At 41.2% G+C, this 17,147-nt stretch overlaps 2 protein-coding genes across 4 annotated transcripts in view; both read left to right on the top strand.

Moving 5' to 3' along the window:
- Positions 1 to 386: 386 nt before the first annotated feature.
- tbxtb (T-box transcription factor Tb) lies at positions 387 to 5,438 on the top strand. 2 transcript variants are annotated; one of them, XM_050070606.1, is made up of 8 exons: positions 387 to 743; positions 839 to 1,103; positions 1,271 to 1,405; positions 1,605 to 1,666; positions 1,760 to 1,821; positions 1,935 to 2,108; positions 2,460 to 2,592; positions 3,486 to 5,438. In XM_050070606.1, exons 1-8 carry the CDS (start codon positions 538 to 540, stop codon positions 3,754 to 3,756), a joined length of 1,308 nt encoding a protein of 435 aa, XP_049926563.1. In that variant the 5' UTR covers positions 387 to 537; the 3' UTR covers positions 3,757 to 5,438. The 2 variants fall into 2 exon arrangements, with proteins under 2 accessions (XP_049926563.1, XP_049926562.1); XM_050070605.1 differs by having other exon boundaries at positions 388 to 743; positions 1,932 to 2,108.
- A 5,379-nt stretch (positions 5,439 to 10,817) lies between these two features.
- pde10a (phosphodiesterase 10A) overlaps positions 10,818 to 17,147 on the top strand; it is a 71,869-nt gene continuing 65,539 nt past the window's right edge. Inside the window, exon 1 of one of the 2 annotated variants that reach the window (XM_050070590.1) lies at positions 10,818 to 11,132. In XM_050070590.1, the coding sequence (XP_049926547.1) occupies positions 11,060 to 11,132 (73 nt within the window). In that variant the 5' untranslated portion in view covers positions 10,818 to 11,059. The remainder of the gene's footprint in view (positions 11,133 to 17,147) is intronic. The other variant, XM_050070591.1, reaches the window with a different exon arrangement.

The following is a 17,147-nucleotide window of genomic DNA, read 5'->3' as shown; positions in this document are numbered from 1 at the left end:
GGTTCCTTTACATGTCCTAAACTGCCTCACCAAATCTGTCACAGCCAGAACAATGTGCTAACATTTAAAGCAATAGTTTTTAATCTAAAGATTGGGAAACATTTATTTTAAAAAGTCCAAGAAGTCTGGAGTGAAGTCTTGAGGGACCGGGGACCAGCCATGGTCAGCCCACAGTGCTTTGGTTTCTGCAGGTGTGTCTTTGATCTAAGTGTCAATGTTTACAGGTTGATGTAATAAAGTAGGTTAAACTGCTTTATTCAAAACGCTGTCATCCTGTGGACCTCAATGATATGGCCGCTCCCAGCCAATCGGTGACAGGCCCGCAAAGATCAAAGAGGAGATGAGCCAACCATCTCTGCTCCAAACACCCATCCCGAGATGGAGCTTCTCTTTGGCCTATATATTTGGGAGCTTCATGACGTCCTGAGAAAACTACTTGTCTTTGTGGAGTTACAAGTAGAGGATTATCTGTGGTAGATAGGTCTTTTCAAGAAGACCTGGCGTTACAATTTTTCCGCCCTGGAGCTGTTGGACAGGATGGCCACGGGCGCCGGAGAGTGTCCAGGGAAGGTCGGTCAGCACCGGGTGGACCACCTACTCAGTGCGGTGGAGAGTGAGCTGCAGGCCGGCAGCGAGAAGGGAGACCCCACGGAGAAGGAATTGAGAGTGTCCCTGGATGAGAACGAGCTTTGGCAGAAATTTAAGGATCTTACAAATGAAATGATAGTGACAAAGAATGGCAGGTGAGCTTTAATGCAAACACACAGTGCGCAATATCAGGTAAAATACAACACTTTTATGTATAATATTAAATATGTTTGTCATTCCTTTAATCAAGGCGGATGTTCCCGGTGCTGAAAGTGAACGTGTCTGGTTTGGACCCGAACGCCATGTATTCTTTTTTGCTGGACTTCGTATCTGCGGACAATCACAGGTGGAAATACGTGAACGGGGAGTGGGTACCTGGGGGCAAACCTGAACCTCAAACTCCAAGCTGCGTGTACATCCACCCGGACTCTCCAAACTTCGGGGCACACTGGATGAAAGCCCCCGTCTCTTTCAGTAAAGTCAAACTCACCAATAAACTCAACGGAGGGGGCCAGGTAAGCAGAGGAGAGGAGGTTCGATATTACTATTTTTGTTTTTTCTTTAGATAAAAACAGATCACTCTCTTCCACGTGCTTTTCCAAATTAAAGTATTTAATTTATAGAATGAAATTCATGTGAAAATTTTGATTATAACTATGTATTGTCATCTGTTGTTGTTCAGATAATGCTAAATTCCTTACACAAGTACGAGCCACGCATCCACATAGTGCGGGTTGGAGGCCCGAGGAGGATGATCACTAGCCACTCTTTCCCGGAGACACAGTTCATCGCAGTAACAGCATATCAGAACGAAGAGGTTGGCATTTTTAAAAATAAATATTTGATTAAATACTAATATTGAAAAAAAAAAAAAAAAAAAAACCGCTTCTTGTACGCGCGTAAAATGTGCGTATTTTACGCGCATTAACGCACAGCATTTAGTTTTTCTTTTGTGATTTTTATCGGTGGAAAACCAAAATTTTAACATTTCTTCGCCTTTAATGTTTGGATTTTAGATAACTGCTCTTAAAATAAAGCACAACCCCTTTGCCAAGGCCTTCCTAGATGCAAAGGAGAGGTAAGAATCCACATTGTTGACACATTTTTTAAATTGTATTTGTGTTTATTTGTGTAAAAGTTATGCCAAGTATTGTCAATCTTTTTTTTTCAGGAGTGATCACAAAGATATAAGAGAAGATGCCAATGAAAACCAGCAGTCATCTTACTCTCAGTGTAAGCACTGCACTATTTTTTTCATGTATCCTTCTGATTTCATGTCACACTTTGTCAGCTATATGGTGCTCATATAATTTCATTATGTCTCTTCTCATCCGTGGGACCAGTAGGTGGTTGGTTTATTCCAGGCTCAAGCTCTCTCTGCCCTCCCGCCAGTCCTCACAGCCAATTTGGGAGTCCCATCTCCCTCTCACCATCTCATGGCTGTGAGCGTTACTCCACCCTGAGGAACCACCGCTCTGCCCCCTACACCAGTCCCTACACCCATCGGACCAACTCTCCCAGTGAGTGTTCCTCTCCACCCTTTACCGTCACACATCCAGGAATTACACCACTTCCTCCTCGGCTATTAACAAGAAACTCAAACAAATGTTGCTGAGCTTGGAATGTTTTGCATTCCTCTGGCTTTTGTGTGAGTGGAGCCACAGAGCTGTAAATGGTTGGGCTTCAGACGGGGAATGTATGGAGGGAATATTCACACCTTTAACTGTCACATGATATCACAGGGACAGGGAGTCTTGAATCAAACTGAGAGGGCAACATGTTTAGTGATAACATGATTTCTTACAAATTAATTTAAAACCACCAGTCCCCTGTTCACCTACTGAACCCCAGTGCTTCTCTTTGTGTTGTAGTCGGTTACTCCGATAACTCCTCAGCCTGTCTGTCGATGCTCTCAAGCCACGATAACTGGTCCAGTCTACAGATGCCAACACACTCCAGCATGATGCCCATGGCCCACAATTCCACCTCTGGCACCAACTCTAGGTTTGTGTAGTTCCTCTTCATTTATATTGCACCAACTGAACACATCACAATACAACTCACAAACACAAAGAAGATGTAGACAGAGAGAAGAACTAAATCACAAAAAACACAGATCAGGAACAAGGGAACTGTAAAAAGTTGCAGGTAGACACTCAAGTATCACAGGTGCAAATTAAACATACAACTAGTAAGATAATCATACACACAGTAAACTCAATAATTAGAGGGAGAAAAAGAAAACAAAATATGAAAGTAATCTTTGAATCTTTGAACTATATTGGTCAAGTCATTTTATGCATTTTTCATTTTAAAGGAACGTTGAAAAAGATTGCTTGAAAATGAAGGCTATTCAGTAGCTACATCTTTTAGTACTCTGCTTGTGTCAAAATAGTTTTGCCATAAGTAAAAAAGTAGAGTATCAATAGTTGACAAAAGCATAAAGACAGACTGAGATGGTCACAACATGTCAAAGTTTCCTGACAAGTTTAAAACAGATCAAAAGGTGTTTCATCATCTTTTTTTCTGCTCTGACCCTCTTCATGGGGCAAAACAATCTTAACTCTTTCTCTACAGAAGACCATAATATTTTTTTTGCTGTCAATTTCAAGATCCTTAATAGAGCACAAATCAGTGTATTGACTGAAATGTGTATTGCTTTGTAATTCTTCACCTTTATGTATATGTTCTAACTTAAATTTGGCTTTCCATTTTGTCTTTATGACTGCACTTTATGAGAACAGTGTCTTAAAACTATCTATCTAATGTACTGTACTCATTCTTCTCACAAAAAAAAAACATTTTTGAACACATTCATGAACTTCTGTACACATATCACTTCTAAAACTTGCTAAGAAGAGCTGAGTAAGAAGTTTTCTCTCCATGTCTCTGTACAGTCAGTACACCAGCCTGTGGTCTGTGAGTAACTCGCCCCTGACTCCCGTGTCCCAGAATGGGGGGATAAACAACAGCTTGAGCTCACAGTTCCTTCGAGGGTCGGGCAGCCACTACACCAGCCTGTCTCACTCAGCCACAGTGCCCTCCTCTGGCTCTCCCATGTACGACAGCGGCACAGCAGCAGAAGTGCATGACACAGCTCAGTATGACACTTCTCCACACGGGCGACTACCTTCAGCCTGGACTCCTGTGACTCCTCCGTCCCTCTGATGGAGGTGTGTCTGCACGCGTGGAGAGAAGGAGGATGTGTGCAGGATGTTTGATCTGCTGCGACTTAAGGGAAGAATCAACCCAAAATGAAACAGGTTTTATTTGTTTCCAAGTAAGTTTTTACAGGCAAAAGACTGTTTTCAATTTTGTGGTACTTTAATTAATTAAGACAGATTTTTTTTCACATCTGAAATGGTACTAATGAGAAGCTACAGAGACTTCAAGTTCTTGAAGTAGCCCTTTTAAAATGTGGTTTTGTCTCAAGAAGTCACCCTCAGTTTCAAACCCCCCAAAACAACAAAATGAATACTTTACTTTTATTACTGGTTGACTTTTCCCTTTTGTTCAGCAAATGTTTTTGTTCAGCATAGCAGGGAAAACATATATTTTAATGTTTGTGAGCCCAAATCCATTTTAGCCTGCTTATATTAAGCACAGCTCCATGATATTCACAGCAGTAAGTAAAAACAGTGTACAGATGAAAAATATTAAATGATGTAAATGAGAGTTTTTGAGGTTCACCATGTAAATACATAAATGATGCTTTTTGTACTGCAATGACCCTGTTTGAGATATTATGTTCCAGATTATTTTAAAAAATAAATGAAAAGATGGATTTAATGTAAATATTCTGCTATGCAGATGATAAACAACTTTCAATATCATTTAAAAAGAAACATTTTGAAGTTATCTACAAGACAATTAAAACTTGAATGTGCTTTACTTGCTGTTGTTCAGGGCTTTATGTTGCTGTTTAAGGGTCCATACACATGCTGTATCTTAAACTGCCTGGAAAACGCAAGATCAGGCACTGGGTGCTACTCTTGTGCCTTTTATGCACCAGCTTTGAAGAGCATGGCGGCAGGTTGCATCTAAGGTTGCTGGGCAACCTTGACAAGCACTGTATTATAGCCTATTTACTGGAATATACGCTGTTTATAGGTGTGTAGGCCTGTCGTCCATGGGACAGATGTAGCTCTAGCAGCCCTGCACGAAAAGGAATCGACTTTTCAGTCACATGATATTTCCGTCTTCATCACATGAGATGCGGTGCGTGCTGTTGTGTTTCAAAAGCTGAACTCAGTTTATAGGTGCTCGGGAACACATGCATGCCATGGCAGCATTGCTCTGGCATTTGCACATGCCTGCTGCATGTCTACATTGAAAACGATGAATTTGAGGGCACAAAAAATGTGGCATGTGTACAGCCATTAAAATTCATCCATAATGAGAAATTACACTGAAGTATCACTCATGATTTAAAAGTGCTGTATGAGGGTGTCGGTGGCTTAGTGGGTAGAGCAGGCACTCCATGTACAAGGCTGTTGCCAGAGCAGCCCGGGTTCGAATCCAGCCTGTGTCCCTTTGCTGCATGTCATTTACTGCTAAATAGGACACAGCCAGATTTCTGGCCCATTTATTTCATCCTTATATAGAGTATCTGGCTGTGGATGGACTGTCCTCCAGTGGGCATTTACAGTATGAAATCTACACGGGTGGTTCACAAAGTCAAGTCCTGGGACATCCAGGGTTGTTTTAAATTAATAGAGGTCCTCAGCAACATAAGGGACAGTTTGATTTGAGTGTTTTTGGTTCCTTGGGAGGTAAAATTGTGTCAGTGGTCTAATTCCAGTCTGCTGAAGAAGAATTAATCAAATAAAGCATAATTAGAAAATGCACCATAAACTAAACTGAACTTGATTTTTTTCCAAAAACAACACACATCATAATATTTCCTACATGATACATGAACAAGGAAACATTTTTTGGGTTGTTCAGTGTTTTTATTTGTCATTTTACTATTGGTTATTACAGTTTGGTTTTTAAATAGTGGCGGTGCCTTCAAAGTTGAGCTCATCCTCCTGCTCTCTTTCTGACAGTAGAGGAGTGGAGAAGCAGTATTTTTCACACATGGGTGAGGAATTACATCTGTGTACATCTGAAGGAGAGGGTTTGACTGCTGGGACTGTATAGACTGTGTGTGAATGTCGGGGTGAGAAACCCCAGAGATCAACACTCAACTTTAGCCCTCGCACTCTGTTTCCATTCACATCTCCCTGACACAAGGGCAGTCGGCTCCTGAAGGATATTGGTGACACATGATCATCTCCTGTGTGATCTCGAGAGTGTTGTGAAAGTGCATTTACTCCAAAAGGGACCAACTTGTGTCATACTTTAACACACCCTTGATTAAACACTTTTGACAGGAGGACACCCTGTACCAGCGTAGTTCCAGTGGTCCAGTAAAGCTAAATCGCACTGTATCACATATTCAAATCAAGTTAACATTTCAATGGTTGTACTATTGATGCCATATGAGATACTGGTGATAGTTTTTGCATTCCTGTAATTGTGTTCAAGGTTCACTTTTCAAATACATTGCATGGGACTATCACATGTGGATAGTCGTGGATGAATAGGATTAATAGTGGTTTAATTTGCAAAACAATTGACAACTTATTAAAATGACAGAACTTCGCTCTATTCTATCCTCCTGTAAGTATGCACAGAGCTTTTTAGCACCATCCAGTCACAGTGCGAGCCCAGACATGCATTTTGTTAATTAGGTGAGAAAATGTATTAAGTCTTGTTAGTACTGGCACGACATGAAAATGACCTCGGGACATACTATAGTATGTTTTTCATATTTGACCCGCGTTACTGCAGTGAAGCTTTTTACACATATTTTAAGATTTTCTACATAAGAGTGAATATTTTTTTGCTTTTACTAAACTTATACTAACTAGTGACCAGCAACATATCCTAACTCAAAAATTTCTCCACCCTGCTACTGTATCTTTAGCTATGAGGGTGAACTGCCCATTTTGTGTTGCTTTTCTAAGCAGAGTAACTACAGATCTCACTTGGTTGGATTGTAACTGCATCGTTGAGTAAACTACCCAAAACTCACCTCTTTTGAATTCTGCAATATTAAATTAGAAGCTTCTATAATTTTGGCCTCAGAGGTTATCCCAAGCTTGTTGTCACAGCAGAAAAGAATCATCAGTCATCAGTTGAGTCTATGGTTCCTGCTTCCTTCAGAATTATTGGCAACCCTAAACAACCATGTTGCTATATTGCTATAAGCTTAACTAGTGCTAAACTACACCTAAACATAGCTGTATTTGTAACAAACTTAAAGGGACCGTTAACCCCAAAATAAAAAACACAAATTTTTTTCTCTTACCTGTAGCACTATTTATCAGTCTAGATTGTTTTAGTGTCAGTTGCCAAGTGTTGGAGATTCCGGCCGTAGAGATGTCTGCCTTCTCTCCAATATAATGAAACTAGATGGCACTCAGCTTGTGGTGCTCAAAGTACCAAAAAATACATTTGAAAAACTCAGACAGACCTTGTTGTGAGCAGATTCTTGTAGGAACTATTTTAATTCTACCAAAGTACACCCACCAACTGTATAACCACACAGAAGGAAGCGTACATCTACTCATGGACAAGAGACTCGTGTTTGTGACAGCATAAGATGTAAAGATTAATGGCGTCCTCCTTGGCTGAGATGTAACATCAGCTAGCTCAGTGGTGCTAGATGAGCTGGCAGTAGATGCACACTTCCTTCGGCACAGTGAAACAGTTGGCTGGTGTAGTTCAATAGAAAGAAAACATGAAACTGCTCACAACAAGGTCTGTGGATTATCTTGAGCAACAGGGTCATGATTTCTGGAAAGAGACATTGCTACTGAGTTTCTCAAATGTATTTTTTTGGCACTTTGAGCACCACAAGCCAAGTGCCATCTAGTTCCATTACATTCCAGAGAAGACACACATCTCTATTGCCAATTTCTCCAACACTCTGCAACTCTCACCAAAACAATCTAGATTAATTAACAGCACTGCAGGCAAGAGGGAAAATATGTGTTTTTGATTATGGGGTGAACTGTCCTTTTAAATGGGGGCTGTACAAAGCTTGGGACAAAGTGCTGCAATAGAAGGTTCACTTCAAGGCAAGATAGTTTCAGACCAGTTTCCCATCTTTGCAGTAATTGCTCCACCCATAAGTCCTCTGGTTCACAAACATCATCTCTAAAGATATTTACAGTAAACTGGATGAAATGCACAAAAAAATTCACATACATTGTGGACAGCTTCTAATTTGCTGTTAACTGCTGCCTCCACAGACAATACACACTGCCACAGGAAGGACATCAAGCAGAATATATCCATGTGCTGTTCTCTAGTCTTCTTCCTGTTTGTAGACTCAGTGATGAAGCCCACCAGGATGCTGTCATACTGATATTAAAACAGCTTCATCAACAGGTAGAAATGGGTGTGTTTTTTTTTCTTCTAAAAATAGATCCTTGACTGCATGACAGGAAGTCATATAACCCAAAGAATCAGATGTCAGATGTTGGCTGTATGCTTGGATTCACACACATTAAGTTAGCGTCTTGTAAAGAAGTGAATGTATTTCATCAGACCTTCCTGATGTTCTGCCACTGAACAGGCTGTGGATGAACTTTTCAGTAGATTGCGAAATAACATGCATGTTGGCTCCAAATGTCGCCCTCAAGCTCAGGGCAGCATTCCAAGCCCAGTTTGGTGACCCAGCTGGTCATAAAGCACAGAACAAGCATTGTCCTACAAAATGTCAGTGTATATGTAAGAATTTATTCACCATTTATGCAAAGGGAGATTTTTTGTGTGAAAATATGACCTTTTGTCTCAACTTTTGTATTCTTTTAGTTCGCATCTGAACATTATAAATCTGCATATAGGTGATTTTTAGGTGAGCAACAGAACACGCTTACTTACAGAGGAAACTCAACATGACTATGTAGAGATATGGTTCAAAGCGCAGAGCAGCTGAGCTGAGAAAGTGTAAAGAAAGGCATCATGGCTGAAGTGAAGCGAGGCCGGTCAACAGGCACAAGAGCCCATTCAGCCCAGAAGATCAAGGTCAGTGTATAAGGACATCATGACATCCTCCCCCTTGTACAAGCAGCAACCACAGACTGGCAGGAAGGAACAGACATCTAATCCGCTCAGTCGAATACACAACTGACTGCTTCGCTGATGCCTCTGAGCATCTCACTGTCACGCCCCTGGATGAAATGGTCTCTGTCCGGTTAATGTGTCACCATGGGCGCATACTATTGTGTGCGGCAGGGCAGATTGTGTACAAACTGAGTATAAATATATATCAATGTAACACTGATAAGATTACACCATAAACTAGGGACTACTTTCTTAATTTTTGTGCAGATTCATGTACACAAACACCATTTATTTTGATGTTTTATACATAAATATAAGTAGGTTCTTTACAGGTGTGTGTCCAGCTGCAGAAGGAGAATTGAAGGAAAAAGTATCATCATCATATTGTGAACTGATATACCATCATTCTTGTGGTTTGCTCTAAGAGCCAATTATATATCCCTTTCTTGTTTGAAGGAATAAATAATATGTAAAGCAAGAAAAGATAATGGGGCATCTATTAAAAAAAATCTAAAAAGCCATGAAGGCAGGGTATTTCTCTAAGCCTAATAATCCCATTATGATCCCAATGAAAAAAAGCTCTCTGTCAAAGCAGGGAGCATTGACGCAAGCATGTCTTGACGTCAGTAGCTGCAGTGAATGAGGGATGGGAGGGGGGAGAGCCAGAGAGAGAGAGAGGTAGAGAGGCGTGTTTGCCTTCAGAAAATACCACGAAATACCAGCGTCATTGGCATGAATGCAACTGTAGCTCTTTTGCAAGAAACCCGCCGCGGATGTGCGCATATAGACGCACAGAAAAACGCACCCAGCTTTTTTAATTTTAAAACTATTTGCCCCGTCATCCAAGTGACACATTCTGGAGAAACAGTATAGGTGCTGCACTGGAAATCTAAACCAGATGTAGTAAATGGAATATGATCCCCTGACCCAGGAGCGTTCATAAATAAATCAGCATATGAGAGAATGAAGAGAGGAGGAGAATTAGGAGAAGGAGGAGGAGGGTGGCTGTTGCTCAACTGGTGTCAGGCACCCATCTGTGACTCTCCTGAAAGGAAAATGAATGTGTGAAAGTCAGTGATAATAATCTGAGAAGGTCTGTGCAGTTTTATCCAAGTGGATATCTCTTGAATGTACGCACAGTCTCTTTGTTGCGTTGGTGAAAGAGGAGCGCAGATTTTTTTTTTATTCTCTGGCATTCAGAGCTGAGTCGACCGGAGGGGAAAACTACCATCAAGCAATTTGTAAAAGCCAGACCGGTGGCGTCATTGCCTCCTCTATAGTACGCGCAACACAACGACTCTCCTGCTGCATTTATTCACAGCTAATTCTCAAGTTGCTCTGTGGCTTCCTGCACACTGAAGTCAAAGTAAACCTCTTCGTCCAAGACTGGTGATCATAACACAATGCGTGTTTGGTCGGTTTATGTTACTCTGGCACATGGATTAGGAGGTTTTGCGCAAGAAGCGTCACAGACAAATAGAGCGTTTTCTACTCGTCGCTGGACTGATGGTGTTGTAAAAGAGAAGGTATCGTACCGCGCGGTCCCCCCACAATACTTCTGTAGTACAGTGTCTCCAATTTTACGCTGGGGAGAATTCCTCTCCTCCTTTCTTTCAGATGTTGCCGGAGAGCATTTTCTACCCGCAACTTAGTGCGCAGCTCAGATGTTGCCAAAGGGACACGCGCTCTGGCGTACTTTAGCGGGCAGACCACGTCCAGATAATCTCCGTTTACATTGGCCTATACTCTTCAAGATACCCAAGAGTTCCCGTTGTGTCGGCTGTGCGTCACCCATGCCTGATTAGACATGTAGTCTGACGTCGCCGAGCACAATTCAAGCAAAACACCCCATGCAACGTTGGAAATCTAAATTGGATATTTAAAAATATATATATCCGGAGTGACGAAAACCACCACTTTAAGACGCGGATCAACAAGTTGCCTCCAGTGCGTAACTTCCATCAAACATAATCCGCGACGCACGTGATCGACAAATCACTCCCTCTGCAAATATTTCTCATTTGTCAAGAGAAATAAGCTCCAGGCTGTCCGCGGAGACACATCTCGTCCGATTATACGGCGGGAATCAGGAGCTGACCGGCTCCATGCCTCGCTGCGTCTCCAGATGCCCGGCTGGCCACCACATGGTAACTTTGCGCACACAGCACGCTGGGAAGAGGACATACAGAGAAGGGATCTGAATGAATGAGACTGAGATTTATTCGCATTTCTCTTCTCGCCTCCCTCAGACTGTTGTATGTGTTGTATACCCTGCCGGTTGAAGGTGTCTCACATTATCAGCAGATATCGATTCGGCGGTGGATAGATCCATCTCTCGAATAGGGAGCAGCAAATGTCGAAGAAACGGAAAAGTCCTGACGACCAGGACTTTGAAGAATCTCCGCCTGCAGAGTGCAGCGACCAAGGTAGGAGTCATGGTCAGATATGACAGTGTGAAAGTTGAACTGCTGCCAGAGTGCAGGAGACATGTGATACCTTCAGGGACTGTGATGAATTCCTTTATCTTCTGACATTTCTTCAGAGCATTTCTGGGTAAGAGCTGCAGGTTTATGCACCAGGACTTGGTCATACCCTCAGGATGCAAAGTCACTACAGCTGCTGTATTTAAAGGAATGCTTCACCTCCCAAATGATCATTTGTATATCAGTTACTCACCCTGTGTTATGTTGAGTTTGTGAAGATAACTTTGTTTTTCTCACATCCCTCCACGGGGAACGAATAATCCAAAAACAGAGAAAATTCTTGATTAACTTAAGTAATAGGGGACCACGTTTGACAATAGCAAACTATATCAAAATATCTGTTAACAAACAACTCTTGCAGTATAATCCAAGTCTTATTTATCCAGTTGTATGCTCAGTACTTTCCAAATACATGCATTTTCACTAAAACCTCACTATTTAAAAACTTATGCATAAACAGTCTAACGCATGACAAGTAGCGCACTTGCACTGTTCAGTGCAGAAGTGGTTTAAATAGTAAGGTTTTATCAAAAACCCATGTGTTCTGGAGGTACTGAGCCTACGACTTGATAGATGAGACATGGATTATAGTGCATGAGTTGTGTGAGAGTTTGTAAACAAATGTTTTGAAATAGTTTTGCTGTTGTAAATGCTTGCCTGATGTCAGACAGAGCCCATCTTCAGTCTGACAATGCGTCCACTCTAACCAATTACTGTGGGGCAGAAGGATTCAATTTTCCCTAACCAGTCACTAGAGACCAACATATCACCTAAATCTAACACCATTTTGAAGCCACATTAATGCATAGCTATGCCAACATCCCCATTTTGCCAGGTTTTTAGGAGTGGAGTGAAGTAAAACAAACAATGATGCTGGGCAATATTGAGAAGACTTTTTGATTTAGAACAGCTTCGATAGCAGCGTCTATCTTGTCTATAGTGCTCGCCGTTGTTTTTATAATTCCTCATTGGTTCCAACAGCTTGACAACAGCCTGACAACGGCCTTAGTCCCACCTGTGGCACGGATTGGCCATTTTTTATTTTAACTGAGAAAGTGCTGTTTCATGTCTCAATGCCACACAGATCCATCAATTCAAACTTTGTGAAGCAGTCGGATTCACAGGTCTGGTCCCATGCAAGTTAAACATGATTTTTGGATTCTTTGTTTTCCATGGAGGCCTGTGAGAATTTTCTTTATGAATTCAATGTAACATGGAGTAAGATATTAATGAACAAATGATCATTTGTGGGGTAAAGTATTTCTTTTACTCAGTAAATCCATACAGTATCAAACCTGTACAGTGAGATGACCATGTTGGCATGTAATCACATTGCCACTTAAATCAGTATTTTATCCCTAGAAAACAATCTCTTGTCCTTCAGATTGCTGCAGATTACTTTTTATAATCTCTCAGCAGTCCTCAGTGAAGTCACATTTGTGTGGCAGCAGGCTTGGTTGCAGAACAGACTTTTATTTTCAGCTATAGAAGGAAGTATAGGAAATGTGGCATCAGACTTGTTGAGGCTGAATGAGCTCAGCTTGGTTGGAAGTACGTCTGTCATCACTCAGGCAAAGGAGGACCTGTTGATTCCAAAACTGCATTACACACATATGAAGTATAATGGTGGCTCATCTACATTACTACATCCAGTCCAGCTGTAAAGGCAGGACTAATTTACTGATATGCATTGTGTGAGTTTAGAGAGATAATGACAGCCAGATCTGCCATCATGGTATCCCTGGTGTGCACCCAGGGGCCTGGCATGCTAATGGGCCTTTTTATGTGCACAGAGAAAATAAAAGTAAACTGTTTCAAATGCTGTGGATACAAATAGCAAGTCAGCAGCGGAGAGCAGCTACTCCATGTGCATTTCCATTCAAGAAAAGAAAACACAACACAGTTTCTTTAAATCAAAGCAGAAGGATGATTGGCAATAATAAATTGCACATTATTAATAGTAACATTTTTTATTCAGTGTGATAAATGAATGCTAAATAAACAACATTAAGTATATGAATAAAAGACCCCCTACCCCACCTATGTAAGAGCAAGACACCCAGACTGAAAGAGATACAGAACTGTTTTCTGTCTCTTTGTAGTCATGTTTTGTTGTTCATCTTTCCGTGGTTGTTTATTTGCATCTCTTGGTAGACATGCATCGCTTGAAATTCACTTTGTGTCTCTTTTTGGTCATTTGACAGACTTTCCAAAAAGAAATGTTAAAAGTCACTTCATACAGAGGCTCTATAGTCCAGGGGCATTGAGTCTGTACATGGTAGGCCTCCTCAGTAATCCATCCATGGTAAGCTACTAACAAGCCCACCCTCTAAAGAAGGATTCATACTTGTGCGTCAGCTCTATGCATAGCCTATGCTGTAGCCTACGCTAATGTGAGCATTTATACTTGTGCAGTGGTCCGTCTGTGTTACTCTGCAGTTAGACCTCTGAGACACTTGTCATCGGTGGGGTTCCTGTGAAGTGCTGTAAAGTTTAGTTGATTCAAAACACTCCCAAAACACACATTAAACATGGCTTAATAGCAACACAAATTCATTATAACTCGCAGCATTCACAGACAAAGCACTTGTCTTTTGTTGGACATTTTCCTCACAAATACAACATGCTAATGTTTTTAGCACAAGCCTATGGCATTTTACATTGTCTTAATTAGCCTAGCAGCTAGTGGACTTTTCCACCACTCATATGAAGCCAGGGACAACAGCAACATTTAACAAAGGTAACTTTATAAAATTTGGCTCCATTACAACTCACAAGGTTCACCGACAAAACAACTGTCTTATACTAAAAAATACAAAAAATAGACTCAGGCTACAGCGTGGGGTATAGTGTAGGCTCTACAGCGACGCAGAGCCTACACTGTAGGTACGTCATCGATTTGACGTAGAAGTATAAATCTCGCATAACTCTGGTAGGAGGGGGTTTAACCAGAGAGGGAGCTTGTGTCAGCCCTGGCCCCGTCACTGATAGATTGATGTGGATCCTGCATATAGTAGAGGAGCATTATTTTACACTGCTGCTTACTTACTTCCTGCTCTTTGCATCAGCTAAACTAAACAACAGACACAAAGCGAGGCCACTACACACACTAACTGTAACAAACTGTGTTGTCATAGGTCAGGCCCCTTTGGGATTAAACACCCGTGGGCATGTGGAAGTCTTAATCCAGTCATGGGGATGATCACAGTGACTTAGTATAAAATATGAATGTGGGCAAATTGTTGCGTGTTCATCAGATGGTAAACAAAAACCAGTGTAAGCAAAAATCAGTCCTGCTCTTAGGGATGTTATTCTTTACTTCCCTAGTCGTGCGTGTAATCTGTGACCTGTGTCATTGAAAAAAACATTGGTTCAGCTCATTCTTTAGTTTGAAATTCAAGCATTCCTCGTTTTCAAGAGGCAGCTTTTGAAATACCTCAATCGGCAGTGTGGCTGCTATTATGCTGGCAAACACATGACATGAGTTGTAAGTTCAAGGCCAAGAACAGCATCACCTTCAATCAGAGAGTCGTGCCTGCCTGCATGAAGTGCTGTAGCAATGGAAACAGCTTGCACGAGGACCAGACGTGTGTGTTGTTTCCCTTGCATCACATTAATTGGTGTGGATTTGGAAAATACTTATCCCTAATTAAGAATGTACACATTATGCCATCCCTGTCTTTTACCCTTCACCTCTTTCTAAAGGCTAAATCACAATCATCTTACCTCTGAATCTTACTGAATTTACTGAAGGATCACTTCATTACAAAAAACCCAAACCTATTTTCTCATATATCTCTAGTAAAACCAAGGCATGTAGATAGTCAGGCTATTCTCATGCACTGTTCATACATATACCTGCAAAAAGTAAGGCATCAGAATTCATATACAGTATAATCCACCTAATGGTGAGTCAGTAATTTGCATATAACCCATGTCATCATGAAAGCTGCAAACATGTGACGAATGTGCTGATTGGAGTCAAGAAGGAAGTAGTATGAAGAGCAAAAATCGGTCTAAGGCGGGGGGGGGGTGGGGGGGGGGGGGTGGGGTTGGGGGGGGTAGGTTGGTGGATGGGACAAGCACACTTTACCACAGGAGACTAGTGTTTGTGTCCTGTGTGAAACCATGACAACTTTGAGATATTTTAAGGTAGGGTTCATCATCTCATTACATTTAGTGCTTTAACTACCCAACCATGATTCTTTTCCTAAACCAAACCTAGGTAACCTTACTGTCCTTAACTTAACCTACAGAACGTTACTTTCCTAACCCTAACCAATGTAACTTTACTTTCCTAAACCTACGTAATCTTACTGTACTAAACCTAAACAACATAACTTTACTTTCTTAAACCTAACCTATATAACCTTACTGTTCCAAACCTAACCTACGTAACCTTACTTTCCTAAACCTAACCTACAGAACTTTACTTTCCTAAACCTTACCTACATAACCTTACTGTTCCAAACATAACCTATGGAACTTTACTTTCCTTAAACCAACCTACATAATCTTACTGTGCTTAACTTAACCTACATAACCTTACTTTCGTAAACCTAACCTGCGTAACTTTACTTTCCTAAACCTAACCTACAGAACTTTACTGTCCCAAACGTAACCTATGGAACTTTACTTTCCTTAATCCAGCCTACATAACCTTACTTTCTTAAACCTAACCTAGGTAACCTTACTTTCCTAACCCTAACCAGTGTAACTTCAGTACATAAGGCAATGTCGACCAACCATGAATCTTTCCCCAAATCTAACCTAACAGGTAGGGGGGTTCATTTGTTTGGCGCTAATCCGTTGTATGAGATTACACTGAGATGGTTATGCTTTTATTTGCCCAGGTTTTCAGATATCCATCTCTGAGGTCACAGCTCCCACCCCAATATGAGTAAAGGTAAATGAAATTCAGTTTATTGTGCTCATTGAAAAATTAAGCCAGAGATTTTATTGGCAACATGTCTTTCCATAAATACACAGAGTACGTAAGTACACAGAATAACAGTTTTCAGAAGAACTAGTTCTTCCAGAAAGAGAAGTTTCAATTTTTTTAACGCTGTGAGCACGACAAACAAAATTTCGTTTACCTTGACTGCATAAGGGTTGAGGCAGAAATCTTATGCACGGATATCTCAAAACCTGGACATATAAAATCACATTCATCTGCATGGTAAGATACTACGGGAGGTAGGATTTTTGTAACTTGACTGAATTGACCCTTTAAGACCTCAATATAAACTCATCGATGCAGTGCAGGACTTACTGTAAACACTACAGCTTCCTCGGGCCTGCAGACTTGTTTGTTTGCACTGAAGACATGACCTGTTTGCATCACAGTCTTTGGCTCTGTATTTTTTTGGGCCCATGCCCAAATGCGAGTTTCCCTTGGCTAACATGGAAGGAGAGCCAGGCGCTTCCTTCCCCGACTGTGCCTGGCATCTGTGACTACTTAGGGGGTACACACCCACTGAACCCCTCCCACTCAAGATTCTGCATGCTTTGATGCAGGATAGCAGCACTATGTTGTACAGCACACTATCAAAGCAAACATAAATTTTAAACCATTTTTAAATAGAATGGTTGACTTTTCATACACACCAAATGATTAATGAAGGAAACAGTGAATATACTACAACTTCTTACTAAAATAAATTGGCAGATTTAAACAAAACTACGTCAAAATTTAAGTAAAGGTAAACAGTTTTGTGACACAATCATTTGTCCAAACTAAATGGCCGCTGTTACAAAAACCAAACACAATAAAGCCATGATTTATTTGTGCATCATAAACAGAATCTGAAAACTAGCAGCAGTCACTATGGTGCTTCTACTGTCGCTGCTCCATTCAGCGTCTCCTCTGAGGGCTCAAGCTCGTATTTTCTCATGGAGATCGTTTTTGTTCGCTCAGATATCCACGGTGAGGCCAAGAGGGGAGGTGTAGAAACAGGG

The sequence above is a fragment of the Epinephelus moara genome, chromosome 19, assembly GCF_006386435.1.
Source record: "Epinephelus moara isolate mb chromosome 19, YSFRI_EMoa_1.0, whole genome shotgun sequence".
NCBI lineage: Eukaryota > Metazoa > Chordata > Actinopteri > Perciformes > Serranidae > Epinephelus > Epinephelus moara.
Note: the sequence above shows the minus strand (reverse complement) of the source record. Positions and strands in the feature narration are given on the sequence as shown.

Bases quoted from the DNA above. Each gene is read 5' to 3' on its own strand.
- tbxtb (XM_050070605.1), top strand. From the start codon at position 538: ATGGCCACGGGCGCCGGAGAGTGTCCAGGGAAGGTCGGTCAGCACCGG. The intron at 1,667-1,759 runs GTAAGAATCCAC...TTTTTTTTTCAG, and splicing joins TTCCTAGATGCAAAGGAGAG to GAGTGATCACAAAGATATAA. The intron at 2,593-3,485 runs GTTTGTGTAGTT...GTCTCTGTACAG, and splicing joins ACCTCTGGCACCAACTCTAG to TCAGTACACCAGCCTGTGGT.